The sequence below is a fragment of the Danio aesculapii genome, chromosome 19 (genome assembly GCF_903798145.1).
Source record: "Danio aesculapii chromosome 19, fDanAes4.1, whole genome shotgun sequence".
Lineage (NCBI taxonomy): Eukaryota > Metazoa > Chordata > Actinopteri > Cypriniformes > Danionidae > Danio > Danio aesculapii.
The window spans coordinates 1,851,860-1,878,288 of NC_079453.1; the positions used below are offsets into that span (position 1 = coordinate 1,851,860).

Below are 26,429 nucleotides of genomic sequence, written 5' to 3' on the forward strand. Positions count from 1 at the left end.
TATTTGCTTTATTTTCTTGTTTGTTTGTTTAATTTATTTATTAGTTTGCTATTTATTTATTTAGTTATGTGCTTATCAAGTAATTTGTTTGATTTATTTATTTACTTATATATTTATTAATTTGCTTCATTTATTTATCAGTTTGCTTTTTATTTATTTATTTATTTGCTTTATTTGTTTGCTTTTTATTTATTTATTTATTTATATATTTATTTGCTTCATTCATTTATTTGTTTATTTATTTATTTATTTATTTGCTTTATTTAATTATTTATTTGCTTGCTTGTTTGTTTTTTGCTTGCTTATTTATTGTTTTACTCATGTATTAGCTTTATTTATTTTCTTGTTTGTTTGTTTAATTTATTTATTGGTTTGCTTTTTATTTATAAATATTTAGTTGGCTATTTGTTTATTTGTGTGCTTATTAATTTATTTGTTTGCTTTATTTACCTATTTATTTATTTGCATATTTATTTATATATGTATTTGTTTGCTTTATTAGTTTCACCTTAGGCTAGACAGAAAATAATAACACTGTAATTGCAATATAAATAATACATATACACAGAAACAAACCGCATAAAACCACACACTAGTTCAATGCACCAAACAAGAAAGTTTCAGGAAAACACACTGAATAATACACTAAAAAAGAATATAAACAGTTTAATTAATAATTAAACCAACAGTAGATTAATTAAACCAACAATAGAGATAAATGATCTAAATAAAGACACAGGCGTATCCTTTTAAATATTTCAGAAAATCTCTTTTTATTTTATTTATGATTCAGTAATCTTGTACTAACACCCAGTAACACTCTAGTTCTTTTTAAAGGAGTATTTGATTGAGTGCCCTAAGAAGGGTTGATTAATGCACACCGGTCATCATCCCTCTAATAGTCACTGTGAGTCGTTTGCTTTGGATTAGAAATTATTTAACTGCATTCTTTAGCTTTGACGCAGCTCATTTACTGACGTGTATTACTGCACGTGTGTGTGTGTGTGTGTGTGTGTGTGTGTGTGTGTGTGTGTGTGTGTGTGTGTGTGTGTGTGTGTGTGTGTGATCTGCTGATGCAACACTTTCAGCTGTGTTTGTGTGGTCAGTCTGCAGGATGAGTCATAAGACCAGTTGATTACAGAAGCTGACCTGGCAACCCAACCTGCTGACTCTCACGTGTGTGTGTGTGTGTGTGTATGCGCGTGCATGTCTAGTATTTTATTTTTGTGTGTGCGTGTGTGTGCGTGTGTGTGTGTGTGTGTGTGCGTGCGTGTGCGTGCGTGTGCGTGCGTGTGCGTGCGTGTGCGTGCGTGTGCGTGCGTGTGTGTGCGTGTGTGCGTGTGCACGTGTGTGCGTGTGTGTGTATGCATTTGTGTATACTGTTTGTGTGTTTGAGTGTGTATTTGTGTGTGTGTATGTAAGCGTACAGTATGTGTATGAGTATACAGTGACTGTGCGTGTGTGTGTGTGTGTAGGTATGTACTTGTTTGTTGTGTGTGTGTGTGTGTGTGTGTGTGTGTGTGTGTGTGTGTGTGTGTGTGTGTGTGTGTGTGTGTGTGTGTGTGTGTGTGTGTGTGTGTATATATATACAGTTACTGTGCGTGTTTGTGTGTGGAAGTAGTTGTGTGTGTGTGTGCACAGTAAGTGTGTTTGTGTGTGTAAGCAGTGCTGTTGTTTCTGCAGAGAACGTGTGTTGGTGCAGGGGATTTGTCACAGTTTGTTCACGTTTGCATGTGACTCCTCCTGCTGCAGCACTGCAGTCTGTCTCTGCGTCTTCACACACACACACACACACACACACACACACACACACACACACACACAATCATCTTCTGTTTACATTCATGAGCAGATCCTGCACTGCTGCACTCGGACTAAACCAAAAACAAAAGGTCCATATTAATACCTCAAGGGTACATATTAGTACCTAAAAAGTACAAAAGGGTTCCTCTTAAAATTTGTAGGTACTAATATACACTTTATAATAGTAATAGTAATAATAAATGATAATAAATAATATTATTACTATTTATTATAAATAATAAATAATAAATAATTCACCAATATGAACCCTTAAAGTACAAATGTGTACCTTTTGAAAAGGTACCACCCCAGTGACAGCTCGTGTACCTTTATTTCTGAGAGTGTAGGACGCAGTTGCTAGGCTGTTTTAGGTGTTAATATGACGTTGCCATGTCATTGTTAGTTGGTTGCTGAAGTGTTTTGAGTGGACTTCCTTTGGGATGCAGTTGCTAGGGTGAACTAAAGGTTGCTAGGGTGTTGCTAAATGGTTGCTAATGTGATTTAATTTGATCTTTGTTGTTATGGAGTTGCTATGGAGTGGTTGCTGAGGTGTTTTGTGTAGATTTTAGTGGGTTACATTGTAGTTTGTAGGATGTTCTAGATGGTTGCTGTAGGATTGCTCAGTTGTTGCTAGGGTATTCTGGGTGGTTTATCAGGGTAGTATGCAGGTAGTTTTGGCTGGTGTGTTCTGAGTGGTTGCTAGGAGATTTCTTATTCTTTCTTGTCTAATTACTTTAATAAAAAAAACAGCAGCAGAGCTCTCTAATCTTGTGTTTGGTCGAGGCGGATTTCTTCTTTCCAGTCCACAAATACTGCAGTTGCAACTTCAGTCATTAGTATTAAGGGTTTTCTCACACCCCAAGTATGAGCAACAGCTTTAGCAAACACAACAACCAAAGACACAGCTCCAAATGTCCAAAAGCCAGTTTGTTTTTCAGCATCTGAACACAATGTTCTTGATCGTGCTCTTGTGCTCACCAGGCCAAATGGTCAAATACTTCAGCTCTTGTAAAAATGACTGTAAATCATCCTGCCAGCAGCAATACACCCTGCCTGCTTTGTTATGTCTGACCTTAGCTGTGAAATGCCTGCTCACAGGTGGAGGCCTGGCATGTAGATATAGCTGAAATATGTCACACTGTGATGCTGGTGTTGTGATTTTAGATCGCTAGACAAAGTTGTAATCCGAGCATCACCTGAATCCAGCTATTAATCATACTGACCTGATCTCCATGCATGCCTTGTGAGCCTTTGATTAGTAAACTGACCCAAATAGTCTCCAATTTTTCAGCGGTTACGTGTATTCGGTTCCCTCAGGATCAGCGGATGAATGTAGGGCGGACGGGGGAGGGTTTTTCACCCCAGCACGTACGAATTTAAACCCGATACCTTGACTGCAGTCAGCCTGACCCGTGAAATTTAGCCAGGGTAATTTGGGTCAGCCGTGCAGTGTTGCATTGATATGTGCATCGGCTTAGTGACTGGATGTCAAATAGGGATGCACCATGAATGGGGATTATGGATATATATTTGATTTTTATATTATTGTTTTGTTTATTTCACAACAAGCCACCGTGTACGTTAATCAACAATCCTTAAGATTGTAAATGGACGCAAATACATTGGTTTAATCCAGAATATCAATGCCAATACTTTATATTAACTAATTGCACTGTTTTAATTGGTATTGTTCAGTTGCTAGGGTGTTATGCATTGTTGCTAGGGTGTTTATGGTGTTATGCATTGCTGTGCACTCCTTACCGTGCATTCACATGGGGTTTCAGCATCAACGCTTGACCAAGGGCGTGGCTGACGTCATCGTCATAGCAGCGTCAGCCAATGAAATTAGTCCGCAATCGGTTACTGTCTGAGCTGGGGTATTTGCATAAAGTGATCTGAATGGCTGACGCTTCCGTTGTGGCTACTGTAGGCTATGCATAATATACGGAAGTGCACGTGCGTCTTCAGTCCTGTCAGAGCGCGCACTTTCATTTCCATACAGCAGAGAGTGGCTGTATGGAAGTCCACCCGTGTGCGATTCAGAGAGCAGTAATTTATAATCGCGCGACCAGTTGCTAAGGTGCCTAAGATAGTTGTTAACAGTGGTGTAGTCCTAAAAAAAAGGTGCTATTACCCACCCAATCCAAATTTTAAAAGTAGGCAAAGAAACAACGAATGTCAATGTTTCTTTGATTCATTAGCTATATATATATATATATATATACTAAACATCAGTTACCTGTAACTATTGACTTCCAAAAAAAGTCAATGGTTACAGGTTTTCAGCTTTCTTCGAAATATCTTCTTTTGTGTTCGACAGAATAAAAAAGGCAAACCGGTTTGGAACAAGTAAAGGTTGAGTAAATAATGATAATTTTCATTTTTTGGGTGAACTATTCATTTAAAAAGGAAAAATATTTAAACAAATTAATTCATTTTAATCCCAATTCAATTATTTATGCTTGGGTAATAGTGACCCCAGCAGACCTGGAGATTGGCTGAGTATATTGAGCTCTATTTAAATGTATATGAGCCTATATATATATATATATATAAATACTAGCCTATACTCAAGTACATTTTTATCCAGGTATTAAATAAAACTGCCATTTTTTTAAATTCATAATAGCATAAATATAAACATATTCAAAACTTGATTTACATATTTTACTATCATAATATGTTATAATAGGAACAAATTTTTAATACGCAATGGCGCAAGTTAAACAAAAATGCACCAACTGCAACAAATGAAGATGTGAGTTAAAAAACATTTGGTATACCGTTAAAGGAGACGCGAACACGCATAAATTAGGGATGTTTAATCACCAAAACAAGGTATACCAAGTGTATGATCCTCAGAAGTCGTAATACCCAAACAGCTCGTGGATAGCAAGGACTGCACCACTGGTTGTTAAGGTGTTGAGCGCAGTCTTAATGCAATATTACTAGGGCCAGACAGAATCTGCTGACGTTTTTTACTATTTCTGCCGTGAATTTTGGTAAAAATTTAGATTTCTGCCGAATGATTTTGGGAGTATCATAACTAAAACCTTAATAAGTGAAGTAAAACATATATATTTTTAACTTGTATTTAATGTTTACAATGCAAATCCAGTTAGATTCACTTTTTTTGGTAAACAAAGCAAGTCTCTCGTATAATATCTCTACTAAAAGACATATTACTGTACACACTGCATAGTACATATATACATAGTCAATAATATTACTGAAATTAATTAAAAAACTGAATAAATATAGATTTACACACATTTACTCAAGTAAATAAACAGAATTAATGATGGGCTAAAATTCTGCGCGCGCAGATTCCGTGTGGGCCTAATTATTACTTTACTTTTGGTAATTGCTATAACGTTATCTCCTGTATTATGCAGTAATTTGATCTGATTAGTGAACTGAACAATCATAGCCAGGCCGAAGTACTTGTTTAATGTTCTACAGCTAGTTCTGGTCCTCAAATGTGATTTCTCCATGTATGCTAATGGATAACGCCAATCTCGAAGCTTCGTTCTCACGCCCATACTGTTATAGTGCATTTCGAAACCGTAAACAATCGCTGTTTTGTGTGTTGTGGCAGTGAAAATTAAAGCTCTGTAGGGAATCGCCACCTGTAATCTAGTGTTTTTGTGGGTGACTTTCTCTCTCCCAGCTGGTGAACTGAACAGTCTGTTCTCTTATCAGTGTCTGTTATTTCATCCCACAGCAGCAGGTTGGCGTGACTGCATTTCTCATCTCTCACACTCGTTGTGGCCTTGTTTTCCCATCACCTCTCTACATACTTCAGTTCACTCACTCAGTCATTTACTCAGTCATTACTTTATGAGTGCATAAACTACAATAGGAACACATTTAGTGAATGAACTCCAGCATGTGCATCAGTAAAGTTATTCAGGTTTAATAGCTGATTTCACAGATATAAATGTGTGTATGAGGGTCTTTGCATCATTAATGTTGACTTGCAGCTTTCCATTGTTGCAGATCTGAAATGTTGGTTTGCTGATTGTAAAAGGTGTCAGCCGTCAGTCCGTCATCACAGTGCTTCAGTACTATTATTCTTCTATTATTATTCCCTTCTTGAGCATCAGTCTGCGCTCCCAATGCGCCTCACGCCTCCAAAAGCCACCGCATTCACTGCGCTTCGTCTTCTGAGGTGCAACTCATTTATTAGAGGAGAAAAACATCACAGTGGCAAATCCCAATGCATCACACGCCACTTCTCTGACTGATGTTTGTGCAAGTCTATCAGGAAGGGATGATTTTGTTCTCTTTTGTTTCTCATTGGATCAGAACGTTGCTTTAGTCGCATATGCTTTATGCAATATTATAGTTTTGCACGTAAATCTAATTTGCATATTTGGCCGGAAACACAAGCTATTGACTTCCATATTTTTTCTTGTTGTTGTTCCTACTATGGATGTCAATGGCTGCTTTTGTCCCCCAACATTCTTCAGAATATCTTCTTTTGTGTTCAACTGAAGAAAGAAATTCCTAAATGTTTAGAACCAGTCAGGTGTGAGTCAATGATGCTGAAAATACTTTTGGGTGAGCTGTCCCTTTAAGCTGAGTAATTAAAGGTGAGAACTGTCATTTCTGCATGACTGAGGCATGAAACAGCACTCTTTATCTGTAGTTGATTTAAATGAGCCATATTATAGGATTACTGAAAAGCTTCTTTGGGTAATTGTTTAACTTTAAGAGCAAATGTAAGTAATTCTATGAAGCCTATTTAATTTTTTTTACAATTTCAGTCTCTCCTCATGAACCCAGATTTCTTTTAATACAATAAAGCAAAAAAGTTGTGTGTTAACGGTTGCTCAGTGGTTAGCACTGTGGCCTCACAGCAAGAAGGTCACTGGTTCTAGTCCGGCTGTGTCAGTTGGCATTTCTGTGTGGAGTTTGCATGTTCTCCCTGTTGGCGTGGGTTTCCTCCACGTGCTCCGTTTTCCCCCACAGTCCAAACACATGCGCTATAGGGGAATTGATGAACTAAATAGTGGATGAGTGCGTGTGTGAATGAGAGTGTATGGGTGTTTCCCAGTACTGGGTGGCAGCTGGAAGGGCATCCACTGCATAAAGCATATGCTGGAATAGTTGGCAGTTCATTCCCCTGTGCAACCCCTGATAAATAAGGGACTAAGCTGAAGGAAAATGAATGAGTATAGGGTGTTACATTGATTCATTTAATCATAATATTACACAAATAATAGACTGAAGTATGGAAATTGCATCATCAATGTTGTTATTAAAAATGAATTATTTTTAAAAATAACTCCCTTGTGCTGTTTAATAGATTTTTTAACACATATTTAGGCGTAATAGTTTCAATAACTAATTTCTCTTATCTTTGCCATGGCAGCTATAGGCATGGGTCGGTATAAAATTTTGACGGTATATAAACCTGGTATAAAAATATCACTTATTTTCACTGTATTGTCGTGAATATATTGTGATAGCTGCTATAAAATATTTTCTTTTTCAATGTCAGGGTAAAAAAGACGACTTTTTTCCTCATATTCACCTAATATATTGAGTTTTTTAAGAAACACTTCTGCTGAAAGAGACTTCTGCGGTCTTCATTGGTTTAAAAAAACACAGATTTCTTCACAACTGGAAAAAGGCATCTCCGGATATCTCTCTTTTCTTTTGGATATATAGAAAGCCGCTGCACTGTTAAGGTCAATAACATTTACAGATGCTTCTTGAATTGTGAGCTGACCAGTATATTTCAATGTTGTTATTTACCAGTGTTTATTGACTCTATATTTCAATGTGGAGGGTCTTTTTCTGCTGGAGATGATGTTGCCCTAAAAAACGAAATAAAATATTCGGGGGAAAAAACACAATTTACATATACCTTAGGAACACATTTAGGTATCATAGAAAAAAGTGTTGCACTCAAAACTTTTGCAAACCATTTATTTGTGTTGACTTTAAACAAACAGATTAAATTGAGCAATGTTCAACTTAATTTGTTTGTTTAAATTCAGCCCAAATAAATAGTTTACAACCACTTAACGTTAAAAAATTAAGTAAATCCAAGGAAATATCTTTGAATAATTTTTTTCAGTGTATCATAGAAAATTTTTGCGGTTTTAATACCTTGAAACCGGTTATCATCCCATGCCTAATGACAGCTCACAATATTTAACTTTTATTATTTTTTATATTTAGAGACTAATGTTCAAAATAAAATAAAGTTTTTCTAGAAGAAAAATATTATATATAATAAATATAAATTTCATTTATTTATTTTTTCTGAAGTTTTGTTTTCAACTCTACATGTTTTTAATATGATCTTTTTTATTATTTATTAATTATTTATTTTCATTTTTGTTTTTAATTTATTCTCATACAAATATTTAGATCTTAAGTTGCGAACATAAAAGTGTCTAACATTAAGAGGACACGAATGAAAGGATGTTTTGGGCTGATTGGAGGCTATAGAAATATTTTCATTCATTGATTTTCCTTTGGCTTAGTCCCTTTGTTTATCAGGGGTCGCCACAGCAGAATGAACTGCCAACTATTCCAGCATGTGTTTTACACAGTGGATGCCCTTCCAGCTGCAACCCAGTACTGGGAAACACCCATACACACTCATACACTACTGGTAGTTTGGTTAATCAATTCCCCTATAGTGCATGTGTTTGGACTGTGGGGGAAACCGAAGCACCCGGAGGAAACCCACACCAACACGGGGAGAACTTGAAACGCCACACAGAAATGCCTACTGACCCAGCCGGGACTCGAACCAGTGACTTTCTTACTGTGAGGCCACAGTGATAACCACTGAGCCACCGTGTCGCATATAAATATTTTTTCTTTATTTTAATATTTTTGCTACCAATGTTTAAGATACCAATGTTTATCCTAAAGTGCAATTTAAAGGCTTAACAAAATAAATCCAGCCAAAATAAAATAAAATAAAAAATGTTCCCAGGAAAAAAAATATATTAAAAAAATAAATAAAAATTTTAATTAATTTATACAATTTTTTTCAGAAATTTTGTCTTTAACCGTACACTTTTAATATGATTATTTTGTTCTAATTTATTTTTATATAATGTATATACTTTATTTTTATTCATATATTATTTATGTATAATTATTTAAGTCTTATGTTGACCACGTGCAAATATAATAGTGCCTGACCCCTGTTAACATTAAGAGGACTCAAATGAAGGGATGTTTCAGGCTCATCGAAGGCTCCACAGACCTTTTTCCTCTTTGTCTGGATGTGTTTTTCAATCTTACATAACATTGTCTGTCCTGCTGAAGTGCTGTGGTGTGTCTGCTAATGAGTGCGAGCGATCGATTGTTAATTGCTGACCGCTGTGAGGAAACGCGGTGTGTGTTTGACATGCAGGACGCTCGTGTGATGAACCCACAGATTAAACCGACTGCAGCTTCAGCTTGTTTTCCAACCGCTCTGCTCGATCTGAAGCCAAAATAGTTTGTAACCTTGAACTTCAGAAGTATCTGGACACTGCTTTATTTAACAGTCACGTGAAGGCTAAAGGGAAGGTGGGCTTGTTATGATCAGTGGGGTTAATAATAGTGCTCGTATTACTTTTCACAACATTTTAAAGTCATCTTTTTAAAGCTCAATGAGATGCGCTTTTGGCTACATCAGCACTACATGAAGTATTTGTGTACATATAAGCAATATCATGATATAAGCTGTCTCATATTATCCAACCATCCATCCATGACCATCCATCCATATCCATTCATATCCATCCGAGACCATCCATCCATGACCATCCATTCATTACCATCCATCCATCCATGACCATCCATCCATATCCATTCATATCCATCCGAGACCATCCATCCATGACCATCCATTCATTACCATCCATCCATCCATGACCACTCATTTATCTATCTATCACCATCCATCCATGACCATCCATCCATCCATGACCATCTATCCATCCATGACCATCCATCCCTTCATATTCAATCATCCATCTATGACCATCTATCCATCTATGATCATCCATCCATCCATCCGGCCATATATCCATTCATCCATGACCATCCATCCATCCATCCATCCATCCATCCATCCATCCATCAATCCATATCCATCCATCCATGACTATCCATCCATCCATCTATGATCATTTATCCATCCATCCATCCATTCATGACCGTCCATCCATCTATGACCATTCATGACCGTCCATCCATTCATGACCATCCATTTGACCATCCGTCCGTCTATGACCATCCATCCATCCATGACCATCTATCCATTCATATCCATCCATCCATCTATGACCATTTATCCATCCATCCATCCATCCATCCATCCATCCATGACCATTCATCCATCCATCCATCCATGACCATCCATCCATTCATGACCGTCCATCCATCTATGACCATCCATGACCGTCCATTCATTCATGACCATCCATTTGACGAATCCATCCATCCATGACCATTCATCCATCCCTAACCATTCATGACCATCCATCCACCCATCCATCCATTCATGACCATCTATCCGACCATCCATCCATCCATCCATGACCATGCACCCACCCATGACTGCCTCCGTCTATGTCCATCCATCCATCCATTCATGACCATCCATTTATCACCATCCCTCCGTCCATGACCATCCATCCATTCATGACCATCTATCCATTCATATCCATCCATCCATCTATGACCATTTATCCATCCATCCATCCATCCATCCATGACCATCCATCCATCCATCCATCCATGACCATCCATCCATTCATGACCGTCCATCCATCTATGACCATCCATGACCGTCCATTCATTCATGACAATCCATTTGACCATCCATCCATCCATGACCATCCATCCATCCATGACCGTTCATCCATCCTTAACCATTCATGACCATCCATCCATCCACCCATCCATCCATTCATGACCATCCATCCACCCATCCATCCATTCATGACCATCTATCCGACCATCCATCCATCCATCCATGACCATGCAACCACCCATGACTGCCTCCGTCTATGTCCATCCATCCATCCATTCATGACCATCCATTTATCACCATCCCTTCGTCCATGTCCATCCATCCATCCATCCATACATACATACATCCATCCATCAATCCATGACCATTTATAAAGGTTCTTATGAGGGACTTTGCTGCTTGTTCAAAGTAATTATCTGAAATGAGCTGGAACAGCACAATTCTTGAGATATTTTTGTGAACAACTAAATTGTTTTATGTTCAAAATACTTAAATTTGTTAAGCTAACGTAATCATTAATGTAGCGTAATTTGTGTTGGGGCAACACGAACCCTGCATTTTTTTTTTTACAGTGTATGTACTCAAAAACATGTACTTATTCATATGTAATTATTTTTTAGCACTTGATCTAGCTTAATCAATGTTTAATTTAAGAATGTAGGAACATAGACATGTAAAACACTTGATTGTAGGCCCAACATTAAAATATCGCTCAGTAAAATGCAAAATGTAAACACTGTACTTTCAAATATGCAGCTTTCTGAATAACAGCTTTTTAAATGTTATTTTTGTTGCATTTAAATGACCAAAATCTATGGTCGATGGTTCGAGCCTCAGCCTGGTCACTTGGCGTTTCTGTGTGGAGTTTGCATGTTCTCCCTGCGTTTGCGTGGGTTTCCCCCACAAGTCCAAACATATGCGCTATAGGGGAATTGGGTAGGCTGTATGGATATGGATGTTTCCCAGGGATGGCTTGCGGCTGGAAGGGCATCCGCTGTGTAAAACATATGCTGGATAAGTTGACGGTTCATTCCGCTGTGGCGACCCCGGATTAATAAAGGGACTAAGCCGAAAAGAATATGAATGAGTGAATGTTGTTCAGTGTCAATGCTGTAAGATATAAAGATTCACCTATGCCTGCAGTGGACATCAAAGGCGCTTAATAGTAGGTGAGCCGTGATTGATGGCGCTGTCATTTATTGAGGCGTCTGTTCTGTCTAATTAACACGCACTCAGCAGATCTGCGGACACACACATACACACACATTTTAAGTCATTTGATGATTAAGTCAGATGTGGACTGGTGTGTGTGTTTGTATGTGCGTGCCTAAAGGCTTTGTGAGAACAGTTTTTGGTCCCCTTGAATAAAATGACTCATAAATCACACAGAATAAAGTATATATATATGTATATGTATATATGTATATGTATATATATATATATATATATATGTATGTATATATATATATATATATATATATACATATATATATATATATATATATATATATATATATATATACATACATATATATATACATACATATATATATATATATATATATATATATATATATATATATATATATATATATATATATATATATATATACATACATATATATATACATACATATATATATACATACATAAATGTCAATGGGAGGACTCTAAAATATAGGGGTGTGTGTGTGTGTGTGTGTGTGTGTGTGTTTGAGTAATTGATATCTGGTTTCCTCTTTGATCTCTTCATGTCTAATGGATTAACATTACGGGTGTGTAAAATATCCGGGAAGGGAAAAAATCAATTCTCTGACATTAGATTATGTTTTCCGCTCCTTTGAGAGAACTCTGAACAGCAAGAGTTCAATTAAATTTCACTTTCATATGCGATAATTTGAGTCTTAGTGGAAGTAACTTGCTTTCTGAAGCACAACACTTTACTTCTGATGAAGTGAGAGACACCGACACAGTTACTAAGGAGATTTCAGTAATATTAATACATTTATTATCAATATGAATGTCTAATTGCAGCGTTATTTGGGTTGCCTTGACCTCTACATATCTGACGTTCAGCCAACTAGTCATTACTCAGTTTATTTTTGTAGTCATACATTTTGATTTGATTATGACTGAAAATAAACTGTCTGAGACACATTTAGCTGTGTGTTTTCTGAAAATGCGTGCACGGCAGTGAAAGTTCTTTAGCCAATCGGAATCAATCATTCATCAGCCTGATAGTGTATGTGTATATAAGACTTAATTTAGAATCTGAAACATCTCAAGCATTTTCTATTCTGTTACTGAATGATATTTAGCAAAAAACAGAGATTCGATTTAAAGATTAAGTATTGCAATTTTAATATGTTTGAAATCCAAAAAGTGCATAATAATAATTAATAGAGTTGACATTTTTGCACAAATCTCGTTTGTAGATCTGTTGTTGTTGTTGTTGTTGTTGTTGTTGTTGTTGTTGTTGTTGTTGTTGCAGTGCATTCTGAGATTTATTTTTCCACCATTGATCATTGATTCTAAAAATGCTGGGTTGTTGTAACCCAGCTCTGGGTCAAATCTGAATACACCCAACAGCAGTTGAAATTTTAAATTAAATTTTAAAATTGAACCTAATGTTGGGTTTGTCCATATTTCAACCAATATTGCACTAAAAAACAACCCAGTACCTAAGATGCTACATTTGAGCTTGATTGTGGAACAAAAGTAATGCCAAAAGTATTTAAGTCAAAATAAAAAGCTTGTTGAATAGCACTAACTAAAAATAATATGCATTGAATTAGCAAGTGCTTGAATTTTAAAGACGTGCATTTATAATAACTTTAAGAAGTGAATCATGGAAGGTAAATATGAAGTATTGAACTTTAAGTGAAATATTTTAGTTGAAATATTCACAGCTTAAATAAACAACTATGTTAGATTTCAGGACCTTAAATACAAACCCTGGCAGTTCAAGTCATTAAAATGCAACCACCTTTTAATTAATTCATTCATTTGGTGGTTCATTCCGCTGTGGCGACCCCAGATTAATAAAGGGACTAAGCTGAAAAGAAAATGAATGAATGAAAGAATGAATTCATTCAGTTTTCTTTCCACTTAGTCTTTATTTCAGAGGTCGTCACAGTGGAATGAACCACCAACTTATCCATCTTATACAGTGGATGCCCTTCCAGCCGCAACCCGGTACTGGGAAACACCCATACACACTCATTCACACACAGACTCATGCTTTGGCCATTTTAGTTCATCCAATTCCCTTTTAGCTGTAGGGGAAACCAGAACACCCCACCAACACGGGGAGAACATGCAAACTCTATACAGAAACGCCCACTGGCCCAGTCGGGACCAAACCAGTGACTTTCTTGCTGTGAGGCGACAGCTAACCACCACTTTTTAATTCATTGCATTATTTTATTCTCCGTTAGTGCTATTCGACAAGCTTTTTTATTCCGAATACTTTTGGCATTACTTTAGTTCCATACTTGTCTAAATGTACTTTTGGTGTAACTGCAGTATCTGTCACTTGGCTTCTATAATTATGCTGCTCACTGCGTATCATAGCTTAAATCTCTGCTGCATCTCCATAAGCAGATTTCAGATCAGTGATCTGTGTCCTATTGACTGAGCATTAGATAACCAATCAGCTGGCAGATCAGCCCGTCGCCCCTGTGACCCAGAGAATCAGCTGTTCCCAATGCACTATTGAAACAGGCCACACTTTACAACTGAATAGAGCTGATAGTATTTGTGTGTTATCGCATCAGCAGCCTCCTGTTAAAGGAGACCTCTTATGCTCCTTTTTACAAGATGTCAAATAAATTTCTGAAGTTTCAGCTCAAAATACCACACAGATAATGACTTATAACTCTCTGAAACTGACCCTTTTAGGCTTTGATCCTAATTGTGTGGTGTTTTGGTGACTGTTGCTTTAAATTCAAATGAGACTGTGCTCTTTTTCATAAGAGGGCGGAGCTATAAATGCCTGTGTTTCAGCATAGTGGAAGATTGAATAACAAGACTGATGTCATATGCTAATGAGGGGAAGATAGTCACTAGTGGGCGGGGCTTTCCCCCTTTGATGACATCATACAAAGAGAGAATTTCAATCAAAGTGTTTCTGCAGACTGTTTCTATCAAGTCTGATTATTAAAAATAGATTTCATAACTGTTTCGCATTAGAAGCTGGTTATATTCACACACTGCTGACACACAACTGTGTCTAAACACTCATTTTTGCATAATAGGTCTCTTTTAAAACTATAATAAATCTAAGCTTAGATGTAAAAGGGAAACGGCGGCGTCACTTATCAATAGCCAGTCTGAGGGATTTATTGTCCAGTTGTGTTGTTGTTGTTGTTGTTGTTGAGGAAATGCTGTATTCCCTTCCTCTTTCTGCTGGCGTCTGTAAATAGCAGCGTGGTCTAATCAGGAGACCCGAGCGCAAGAAACACAATGTCAGCTCTGTTACTGCAGCCTGAGCCCTGAGCCATGCGTCTTAAAGACCGCACGCAGATTAATTTCACATCTCAGCCATTGGTAAGAGGGTTATGAAGTGCCACTGCAGAGCTGATTGTTTGCGCATACTTTAATGCTTCGGGGAGTTTAGCATGAATTTCTGCCCTGTCCTGAAACGTGCCACAGTTTACAGCCGCTGTAATCTCTGAAAGCGCAGCGTATGATCCTGGCAAATATGTTAATGCTGCTGTTTTTGTTTCGGAGATGAACTCAAGAACCTCAGATTATGCTTCTGAATAGAAGACGTATTCTGGAGAACTTCTGCAAGACAACATGGAGCACTGTTAATGCGTTTAACCCTCTGGGAGACATTTTAGGCTGAATAATTGTGGGTGTGGTCATTTATTTTTATGCATTTGCAATAAAGCATTTACATGGACCTTTATGCATTTACATTAACAAATATATTTATATTTGTTAATATATATTATATATTATATATAATATATATATATAAATATATTTATGTTTTTAAATTAATGCATGTGATTTTAGGGTGTGCTTCTATTAAATGTTGATTATTTTTATACATTTATTTCTATGCATTTGCTTTAACAAATATATTTTATGTTTTTACATTAATGCATGTGATTTTAGGGTTTACTTTTATTAAATGTAGATTATTTTTATACATTTATTTCTATGCATTTACTTTAACAAATATATTTTTATGTTTTTACATTAATGCATGTGATTTTAGGGTTTACTTTTATTAAATATAAATTTTTTATACATTTATTTTTGTGCAATAATGCATTTACATGTAATTATATCTAGGGCCAGACGGAATCTGCGGACGTTTTTTGCTATTTCTGCGCAGAATTTTGTTAAAAATCTGCGGATTTATGCGGAATAATTTTGGGAGTATCATAACTAAAACCTTAATATATGAACTAAAAAGTAATATCTTTATAACTTGTATTTAATGTTTACAATGCAAATCCAGTTAGATCCACTTCATTACAACAAATCAAGTCTTCTATGTAATATATCTACTAAAAGACAGAAAATATTACTTTACAAACTGTATTGTAAATAAATTATATGAAAATGTTCATATTAGTCAATAATATCACTGTAATTAATTTAAAAACTGAATAAATATAAATGTACACACATTTACACGAGTAAATAACCAGAATCAATGATGGGCTAAAAATCGGCGAAATTCTGTACGCGCAGATTCCGTGTAGGCCTACTTATATCCATTTTTTTTACATTAATGCATGCAATTTTTGGCTTTACTTTGACTCTTTGGTATTAATTTACCAAATTTGAGTGAAACAACAATCCTTTAATGTGTAAGCCAAGCAAAGTGCATGCATTCATATAATTATATTTATGTATATGTACAAGAGTATGTCTAATTGCATTAATGTAAAGGGATAAAAGTAAACCCAAAAGTTGCATGCATTAATGTAAAAAATGGTTATAAGTGCATTATTGCACATGCATAAAAATAAATGTATAAAAATAATGTACATTTAATAAAAGTAAACCCTAAAATCACATGCGTTAATGTAGAAAGATCTAATACATTTGTTAATGTAAATGCATAAAAAAATAAATGTATAAAAATAATGTACATTTAATAAAAGTAAACCGAAAAATTGCATGCATTAATGTGAAAAATGGATACAAATGCATTATTGCACATGCATAAAAACAAATGTATAAAGACAATGAACATGTAATAAAAGCAAACCCTAAAATCACATGCATTTATGTACAAACATAAAAATGTATTTGTTAATGTAAATGCATAACGGTGATAGTAATAATAATAATGCTTTTACATGTACTTATATCCATTTTTTTTACATTAATGAATGTAATTTTTGGCTCTACTTTAACTCACTGGCATTCATTTACCAAATTTGAGTGAAACAACCATCCTTTAATGTGTAAGTCAAGCAAAGTGCATGCATTTATATAATTATACTTATGTATATGAATAAGAGAATGTCTATATCCATTAATGTGAAGGCATAAAAGTAAACCCTAAAATGACATGCATTAATTTTGAAAATGGATATAAGTACATATAAATGCATTATTGATCATGCATAAAAATAAATGCATAAAAATTAAGTACATTCAATAAAAGTAAACCCTAAAATGACATGCATTAATTTGAAAAATGGGTTTAAGTACATGTAAATGCGTTACTGCACATGCATAAAAATAAATGTGTAAAAATAATGTACATTTAAAAAAAGTAAACCCTAAAATGACATGCATTAATGTACAAACATAAAAATGTTAATGTAAATTCATAAAAATAAATGTATAAAAATAATGTAAGAGTAAACCCAAAAATGACATGCATTAATGCGAAAAATGGGTTTAAGTACATGTAAATGCGTTTCTGCACATGCATAAAAATAAATGTGTAAAAATAATGTACATTTATTTAAAGTAAACAAAATGACATGCATTAGTGCAGATGTGTAAAAATACAAGCATTCCTTTAAATGCATTTAAAGTACGTATAAATGCATAAAACACATGCAAATGCATTAATGTAAGAGTATAAAGGCATATGTAAAGGTGTTCATGTATGTGCATGTCAATGCATTAATGTAAGCACATAAAAGTACATGCATTTCAAGAGTTCCCACTTAGATATGCTTGGCGTTTAAAGCAGGTTTGGCTCTTGTCCCAGGAGAGAACCCTGAGCTCGGAGATATTTGAGCCCAGGGCTCCCGCCCGGTCGATAAGCATATCAGGAGATCTGAGATCAGGTAGATCTCGAGAGCTCCCCCTTTAGAAAAGGGAGGAAAAGGAGGAGATGGGGTGGAAGGGGGGATTCTTCCAAACGAAGATAGAGCAGTAGGGAGAAAATGATCCATTTATAGTAAACTAGGATCGCTCTGATTGGATTATTACTGATTACAGATGAGCATCCAGTCGTGCTCAATCATATCATGTGCTCCTCTCCAAATTAGTTTATGAAACTTCACTTAAATGCACCGTTCACCCAAAAATGAAAGTTGTGACCAATTACTCCTGAACACAACAGAAGATGTACTGAAGAATGTTGGAATAAACAGCCATTGACTTCAATAGTATTTTTTTTTATTCCTACTACAAATGTCAATGACTATTTTTTCCAACATTCCTCAAAATATCTCATTCGGTTCAGTTTTTGTGTGTGTGTGTGAACTAACCCTATAAGTATATGCATAAAAAGTAATTGACAACATGAGACCGTTTTTCATAATTGTAGTCACATCCTCTCTCCCCCTGTCTCTCTTCCAGATTGATCGGTCGCTCCATGGGGATTCTCCGGTGCTTTCCGTCTGGTTTCTCCCGCCCTTCACCCCTCGGCCTGCCCTCCACCCTCTACAGCACCGCCTCCATACAAATCATGAAACTGGTATTAACTGAATGGCAATTGATATGGATTTTTACTGTTTCCAGTAGACAGTAAACACACTTACACACACATACATGCACATACACGCTCACACACACCCACACACATCAGCGGGAGTGACCTCATGATAGAGTCACATCCTCCGCAATTGTCCGAAGTGGAAACGAATGCAAAACGCCTTCATCAAATGCCACGTTTTTTGAGGATGTTCATCACACCTTGAATCTTGTCCACGGCTTCTCTCCATCCGCTGGGATTGATCCCTGCTCTACATTTCTGCATTATCCTGTGTGTGTTGTTCGCGTGTGATCTGCATGCCGGCGGCGGCGACGATGGCTCCGCAGAACAGCGACGCAGACGGCGTGCAGATGCTGACGCCTGTGGAGAAGCTGGCAGGAGGAGGCGGGGCTAATGGAGTGGGTGGAGCTGGTGGGCGGGACTTGGAGAGTCAGGAGGAGTCGGTCAGCGAGGGGTCTATAGATCGGATCCCGCTGCGACAGTGGATCATGCACGGAGCCGTCATGTTCGGACGCGAGTTCTGCTACGCCATGGAGACGGCGCTGGTCACACCGGTGCTCCTGCAGATAGGTGAGAACATGCAGGTTACTGCCAGTAAATCAGAAAATAAGACGTGACCTTGTGCACACAGAACAAAACATGAGATGATTGACATTAAAGGTGCCCCTTTATACAAGGTGATATCGCTAGAGTGTGTGTGTGTGTGTGTGTGTGTGTGTGTGTGTGTGTGTGTGTGTGTGTGAAGTTTTAAATCCACAGATAATGTTGTCTCTCTGAAGCTCTCTGAAACTGACCCTTTTAGGCTTTGATCCTAATTGTGGTGTTTTGGTGACTGTCACTTTAAATTCAAATGAGATTGTGCTCTTTTCAGAAGAGGGCGGGGCTATGAACGCCTGAGTGTCATCATAGTGGCAAATTTTTAAAAAGACTAACGTCCTATGCTAATGAAGGAGAGATGGTCACTAGTGGGCGGGGCTTTCCTCCTCTGATGACATCATACAAAGGGAGAATGTCAATCAAAGTGTTTCTGCAGACTGTTTTAATCAAGTCTGATTATAAACAATACTTTTAATACATGTTTACCATTAGAAGCTGGATATATTTGCACACTGCTGACGCACAACTGTGTCTAAACACCTTATAAAAGTGATTTTAGCATAATAGGTCCCCTTTAAAATGAGTTGTTGACTAGTTTGGATAATTCTGTGAGCAATAATTGTCAAGCAGGAGGTTCAGATTATATGCTTATATAAAAATATAAATATTAAAGACATTTTATTTTTGAAAAATATTACAAAACACAACATAATGTGAGGCTGATTCATTATTTGACTACAGTAGTTTTAGGCTACACTGTTTAAAAAAAAAAAAAAATATATATATATATATATATATATATATATATATATATATATATATATATATATATATACTTACCTTATCTAGATGAAAATGTTCAGTTATATTTCTAAAACCATCACTGCACGAGTTATTTTTGTTAGTAACTTATTTATTTGTGATTTTAATTGTAAAATTATTCTTTATTAAGAAATTTTATTATAATTTAATTTGTTTTAATTGTAATATTTAATTTAATTCAGTTTGTTTATTGTAATTTTTATTAAATAATATTTTAATTTTAGTTTTTACGTAGTTTAATTATTTTCTATTTGATTAAATTAAGCTATGTTTAGTTGCTTATTTGTAATTTTAATTTAATTTTAATTAAATGTCATTTTAATTTGAGTTTTTACATGATTTTATTAATTTTTTAGCAATTTATTTATTTGTGATTTTAATTGTAAAATTAGTTTTAATTTAAATTGTTTAGTTTATTGTGATATTTAATTTAATTCAGTTTGTTTATTGTAATTTAATTTTAGTTTTTACTTTAATTACAATTTTTATTTGATTGAAATTTTTAATCAAGCTATTTTAGCAGCTTATTTATTTATACTTTCCATTGTAAAATTATTCTTAATTTAATTAGTTTCGTTTAATTGCAATGTTTCATTTAATTCAGTTTGTTTATCGTCATTTTAATTGTAATTTTATTTCACTTCATTTAATAAATTTTTATTAAGTTTAATTTTTTTGCAACTATTTAATTGTCATTTTAATCGTAATTTTTTTTTGTTTAACTTGTTTTGTTTACTGTAATTGTAATATTTAATCTATAATAATTAATGATAATTTAGTTTGTTTATTGTCATTTTAATTGTGATTTAATTAGTATTTTTTATTATTTAATCTAATTTATTTAGTTTGTGCACCAAGTTATTTTTGTTCGTAACTTTAGTAAATTCAAGTGCCTTTGTTGGAGTTTAACCAGATTACCTTGTGCATCTGATTGCTGGTTATATAAACTATCGCTGCTCTCCGCATTAGTCAAGAGGTCAAGGTGTGTGTAGTTGCGTGTGCGTGTTAGCTGTGTGTGATGCAATGTTAATTTTAGTCTCTTGTTGTCTTAAAGCTCAGTAGTGAAGGACAGATTTACACTGATGACCGCGGTGTTTGTCTGACGTATGAATGTCTGGTTATTCCTGAGATTCTGTGAACTGCATGATGTCTGGATTATCCACAATAGCTCACAGTAGATTATATGTTGTAGGAACCTGCCAACCTGCTCTGTCATAATGGATTAAGCTAATGCTGATTTTCTGCTGTACTGAATTGTACAGGAATGCTGAATGAATCATTTTGGGTTAATCGGGATGTTTTCTTACGTTGAATTAAACTTAGATCTTGCATGGTAATTTTAAAATTATATTTTAATAACCAATGGCGCGGATAGCACTGTCGCCTCACAGCAAGAAGGTCACTGGTTCAAGTCCCGGCTGGGTCAGTTGGTATTTCTGTGTGGAGTTTGCATGTTCTCCTCGTGTTGGTGTGGGTTTCCTCCGGGTGCTTCGGTTTCCCCCACAGTCCAAACACATGCGCTATAGGGGAACTGATCAACTAAATTGGCCATAGTGTGTGTGTGAATGAGTGTGTATGGGTGTTTCCCAGTACTGGGTTACAGCTGGAATGGCATCTGCTGTGTAAAACATATGCTGGAATAGTTGGCGGTTCATTCCGCTGTGGCAACTCTTCATAAATAAAGGGACTAAGCTGAAGGAAAATGAATGAATTTGAATAACCATAACTTATATTTTAGCTTATTATAAATGTTATTTATTTTATTTGAAATTATGATTCTTTCTGCACGAGCCACCGATTTCTGGCCAACCTGTTTGATTTTATTTGATCTTGTTTTGTTTTTTTATTTTATTTATTTGTTTTTTGTTGTTTTGGGTTTTGTATTTTGTTGGGGGGGGGGGTATTTTCTGTTTTGTTTTTCTGTTGTATTTTTATTTTGCTTCATGTTAATTTTTGTTTTATATTTTGTTGTTTTGATTTGTTGTAATTTTGTTGTAATTGATTTGTTGATTTCAGTTGTATTTTGTTTTATTTTATTATTTTATTTTATTTTCTTTTGTGTTGTATTTCCTTTTGTTTCATTTTGTGTTTTGTATAATTTTCTTTTGGTTGTTTTTGTATTTTGTGGTTTGTTTTCTGTTTTGTTTTGGGTTTTGTATTTTGTCAATTTTTTTTGGGGGGGGGGGGTATTTTCTGTTTTGTTTTGTGTTGTATTTTTGTTTTGTTTTGTATTTTGTTGTTTTGTTTTTGTTGGGTTTTTTGTTTTGTTTTGTTTTTTTTTTTTTTTTTTTTGGGTTTTTTGTTTTGTTTTGTATTATTTTTTTGTTTTCAGTTTTTTTGTTGTATTTTGCTTTATTCTATTTAATTTAATTTTATTGTTTTGTTTTCTGTTCTTTGTTTTGTTTGTTTTTGTTTTTTCTTCATTTTAGTTTAGTTTCGTTTGTTTCCTAAAAAATAAGGTGGATTCTGAAGTTATCATGCACTTTATGGAGTCTGTGGACACTAATATGTACAGTAATCTTCACAGTAAATCATTACAGTGAGTGTTGTTGGTTTGAATAAACAATAATTCACATCAAAGGAGGCTAAATTGTTCGGCCTCCTGTGAAATTACCTCACAAAATACAAGAAAGTGCAGTTTAACAGAGCATGGACATATTTCACAATATTTATTTATTTATTCTGGAGGAAAAGTTTAATTTGGCTGGAATAAAAAGTAAATATATATTGGGAAATATTTGAAGAATAATATTATTTTTTCTTTTTTTAATTTGTTTATTTGTAATTATTAATTTTGATTTCCTTTGTTTTGTTTAATTGTAATGTTTCAGTTTTTTATTGTTTAATTGTAAATTTAATTCTAATTTTAATTTATTTGTTTTATTCATTCATTCATTCATTTTCTTTTAGGCTTCATCCCTTTATTAATTAGGGGTTGCCACAGCGGAATAAACCTCTAACTATTCCAGCATATGTTTACGCAACAGATGCCCTTGCAGCTGCAACCCCGAACTGGGAAACACCCATACACACTCATTCACATCCATGCACTATGGCCAAGTTACTTTATTCAATTCCCCTACAGCGCATGTGTTTGGATTGTGGGGGAAATCGGAGCACCCGGAGGAAACCCACGCCGACACGGGGAGAACATGCAAACTCCACACAGAAACGCCAACTGACCCAGCTGAGGCTCAAACCAGCAACCTTCTTGCTGTGAAGCAATCGAGCTACCCACTGCGCCACCACCACACCCTATTTTATATTGTAATTAAGTATTAATATTTCACAGCCAGGCTCATCATTTTGCCTTCAGCTGTATGTATTTGTGTGTGTATGTGTATGTGTGTGTGTGCGCGTGCGTGCGTGCTGTTCATCCATCTGCCCATCTAAACCTCCGTGCAGGAATTGCAGTATTTTTGCGGTATACATCAGTCCACATGCAGAAACAGAAGAGACAAAAGCAAGGGAATGTGTTGAATGTGTGATTCAGCAGATTCCTGCTTCAGGACGACACACACACACACACACACACACACACACACACACACACACACACGCACACACGCATTCACGCATCCCACAATACTCAGCAGGCAAGCGCCAGCTCATTCCAGCTCGTGAATGTGTGGAATTGAGGAGGAATTTTGCTTTTCACAGGCTGTGGATTTCATGCATTCCTCAGTGATGGAGGACAAAACTCCCACTAAGCAAACAAAAGCTCGTTCCCAAGCCTGAGAGCTGTAAACACACACACACACACGCTCGTGCAGACCACAAACATTTGTTGTGATGCTTTGCTGAATTACAGAGCAGCGGTAAATCTGACTGCTTCTTGAGTGTGAGAGCAGGACTGCAACTACTGTGTGTGTATGTGTGTGTGGTGTGTGTGTGTGTGTGTGAGTGAGTAAGTGAGGGAGTGAGTGTGTTTGTGAGCGCATTTATGCATGTGTGTGTGTGTATGTGAGTATGCGTGCACTTGTGTGAGTGTGTGTAAGCATGTGATTGTGTGTGTGAGTTTATGACTGTGAGTGTGCGCATGCAATTGTGAGTGTGTGTGTGTGTGTGTGTGTGTGTGTGTATTGCATGTGTGTGAGTGAGTAAGTGAGGGAGTGAGTGTGTTTGTGAGCGCATTTATGCATGTGTGTGTGTGTATGTGAGTATGCGTGCACTTGTGTGAGTGTGTGTAAGCATGTGATTGTAAGTGTATGTGAGTGTCTGACAGTGTGTGTGCGCATGCAATTGTGTGTGTGTGTGTGTGTGTGTATTGCATGTGTGTGAGTGAGTAAGTGAGGGAGTGAGTGTGTTTGTGAGCGCATTTATGCATGTGTGTGTGTGTATGTGAGTATGCGTGCACTTCTGTGAGTGTGTGTAAGCATGTGATTTTGTGTGTGAGTGTATGACTGTGAGTGTGTGCAAGCATGTGATTGTAAGTGTGTGTGAGTGTCTGACAGTGTGTGTGCGCATGCAATTGTGAGTGTGTGTGTGTGTGTGTGTGTGTGTGTATTGCATGTGTGTGAGTGAGTAAGTGAGGGAGTGAGTGTGTTTGTGAGTGCATTTATGCATGTGTGTGTGTGTGTATGTGAGTATGCGTGCACTTCTGTGAGTGTGTGTAAGCATGTGATTGTAAGTGTGTGTGAGTGTATGACTGTGTGTGTGTGCATGCAATTGTGAGTGTGTGTGTGTGTGTGTGTGTGTGTGTGTGTGTGTGTGTGTGTGTGTATTGCATGTGTGTGAGTGAGTAAGTGAGGGAGTGAGTGTGTTTGTGAGTGCATGTATGCATGTGTGTGTGTGTATGTGAGTATGCATGCACTTGTGTGAGTGTGTGTAAGCATGTGATTTTGTGTGTGAGTGTATGACTGTGAGTGTGCGCATGCAATTGTGTGTGTGTGTGTGTGTGAGTGTATTGCATGTGTGTGAGGGAGTGAGTGTGTTTGTGAGTGCATTTATGTGTGTGTGTATGCGAGTATGCGTGCACTTGTGTGTATGTGAGTGTGTGTAAGCATGTGATAATGTGTGTGTGAGTGCGCATGCAATTGTAAGTGCATGTGTGTGTGTTATAGTGAGTGTTTAAGTATGTGTGCGTTAAGTGTGTGTGTGTGAGTGTGTACGCATACGTGTGTGTGTGCATGTGTAGCACCGTAAGGACAAAAGTAGACTGGATCTGTGTGTTCTGCAGTGCTGAGTGAGCCAGTTCTGCGTCTCGCACTGCTGCAGTGTTATGTAATGAAGCTGACGGTGTGTGTGTGTGTGTGTGTGTGTGTGCGCGTGTGTGTGTGTGTGTTATTAAACCCATGCAGTTTAAATGTCCTTCAGGAACAGCAGCTCACAGACAAAGAGAAAAACAGATGGACTGCAGTAGAGGTCAGCTTCCACAGTCTAATGACTGAAACAGACACACCATCTCCCACTTAGCTATAGCCTGGCGACCACCCAGATTACCTTGGCAACAGCATAGCAACATGCCATAATCATTCACAACACCTTTCAAGTCCGCATGAACCAGAAGCTGAACTCCTTAGCAACTGCATACCATGATGAAGGCAGTCAGGGCGTCACAGTAACTTACATTTATTTAGATGAGTGTGAGGGCTGATGTTGACCAGTGCTGCTCATCTGCTGATCTCAGAACAGTGTCAAGATCTCTGTAACTCTTGATGAGTGTGAGGGCTGATGTTATATGACCAATGCTGCTCATCTGCTGATCTCAGAACAGTGTCGTGATCTCTGTAACTCTTTATGAGTGTTAGGTTGTTGTATAAAACAAAATTGCTGCTCATCTGCTGATCTCAGAGCAGTGTCGTAATCTCAGTAATTTGATAAGTCGATGTATGAAAATTGCTGCCCATCTACTGATCTCAGAACAGTGTCGTGATCTCTGTAACTCTTGATGAGTGTTAAGGTTGTTGTTGTATGAGTAGTTGTGCTTATCTACTGTTCTCAGAACAGTGTCATGATCTCTGTAACTCTTTATAAGTGTTAGGGTTGTTGTTGACCAATGTTGCTTATCTACTGATCTCAGAACAGTGTCGTGATCTCTGTAACTGTTGTTGACCAATGTTGCTTATCTACTGATCTCAGAACAGTGTCATGATCTCTGCAACTCTTGATGAGTGTTAGGGTTGTTGTTGACCAATGTTGCTTATCTACTGTTCTCAGAACAGTGTCGTGATCTCTGTAACTCTTGATGAGTGTTAAGGTTGTTGTTGTATGAGTAGTGGTGCTCATCTACTGTTCTCAGAACAGTGTCATGATCTCTGTAACTCTTGATGAGTGTTAGGGTTGTTGTATGAGTAGTGCTGCTCATCTGCTGATCTCAGAACAGTGTCATGATCTCAGTAACTCTTGATGAGTGTTAGGGTTGTTGTATGAGTAGTGGTGCTCATCTGCTGATCTCAGACAAGGGTTGTGATCTCAGTAACTTCAGAATCCACATCTCTCTCTCTCTCTCTTTCTCTCTCTCTCTCTCTCTCTCTCTCTCTCTCTCTCTCTCTCTCTCTCTCTCTC

At 36.5% G+C, this 26,429-nt stretch overlaps 1 protein-coding gene across 1 annotated transcript in view; it reads left to right on the forward strand.

Annotated features, from left to right (window-relative positions):
* The window catches only part of LOC130247145 (solute carrier family 45 member 4), a 78,989-nt gene that overhangs the window by 29,226 nt on the left and 23,334 nt on the right, over window positions 1-26,429 (forward strand). Inside the window, exon 3 of the mRNA XM_056480342.1 lies at window positions 18,368-19,073. Within this exon, the coding sequence (XP_056336317.1) occupies window positions 18,800-19,073 (274 nt within the window). The 5' untranslated portion in view covers window positions 18,368-18,799. The remainder of the gene's footprint in view (window positions 1-18,367; window positions 19,074-26,429) is intronic.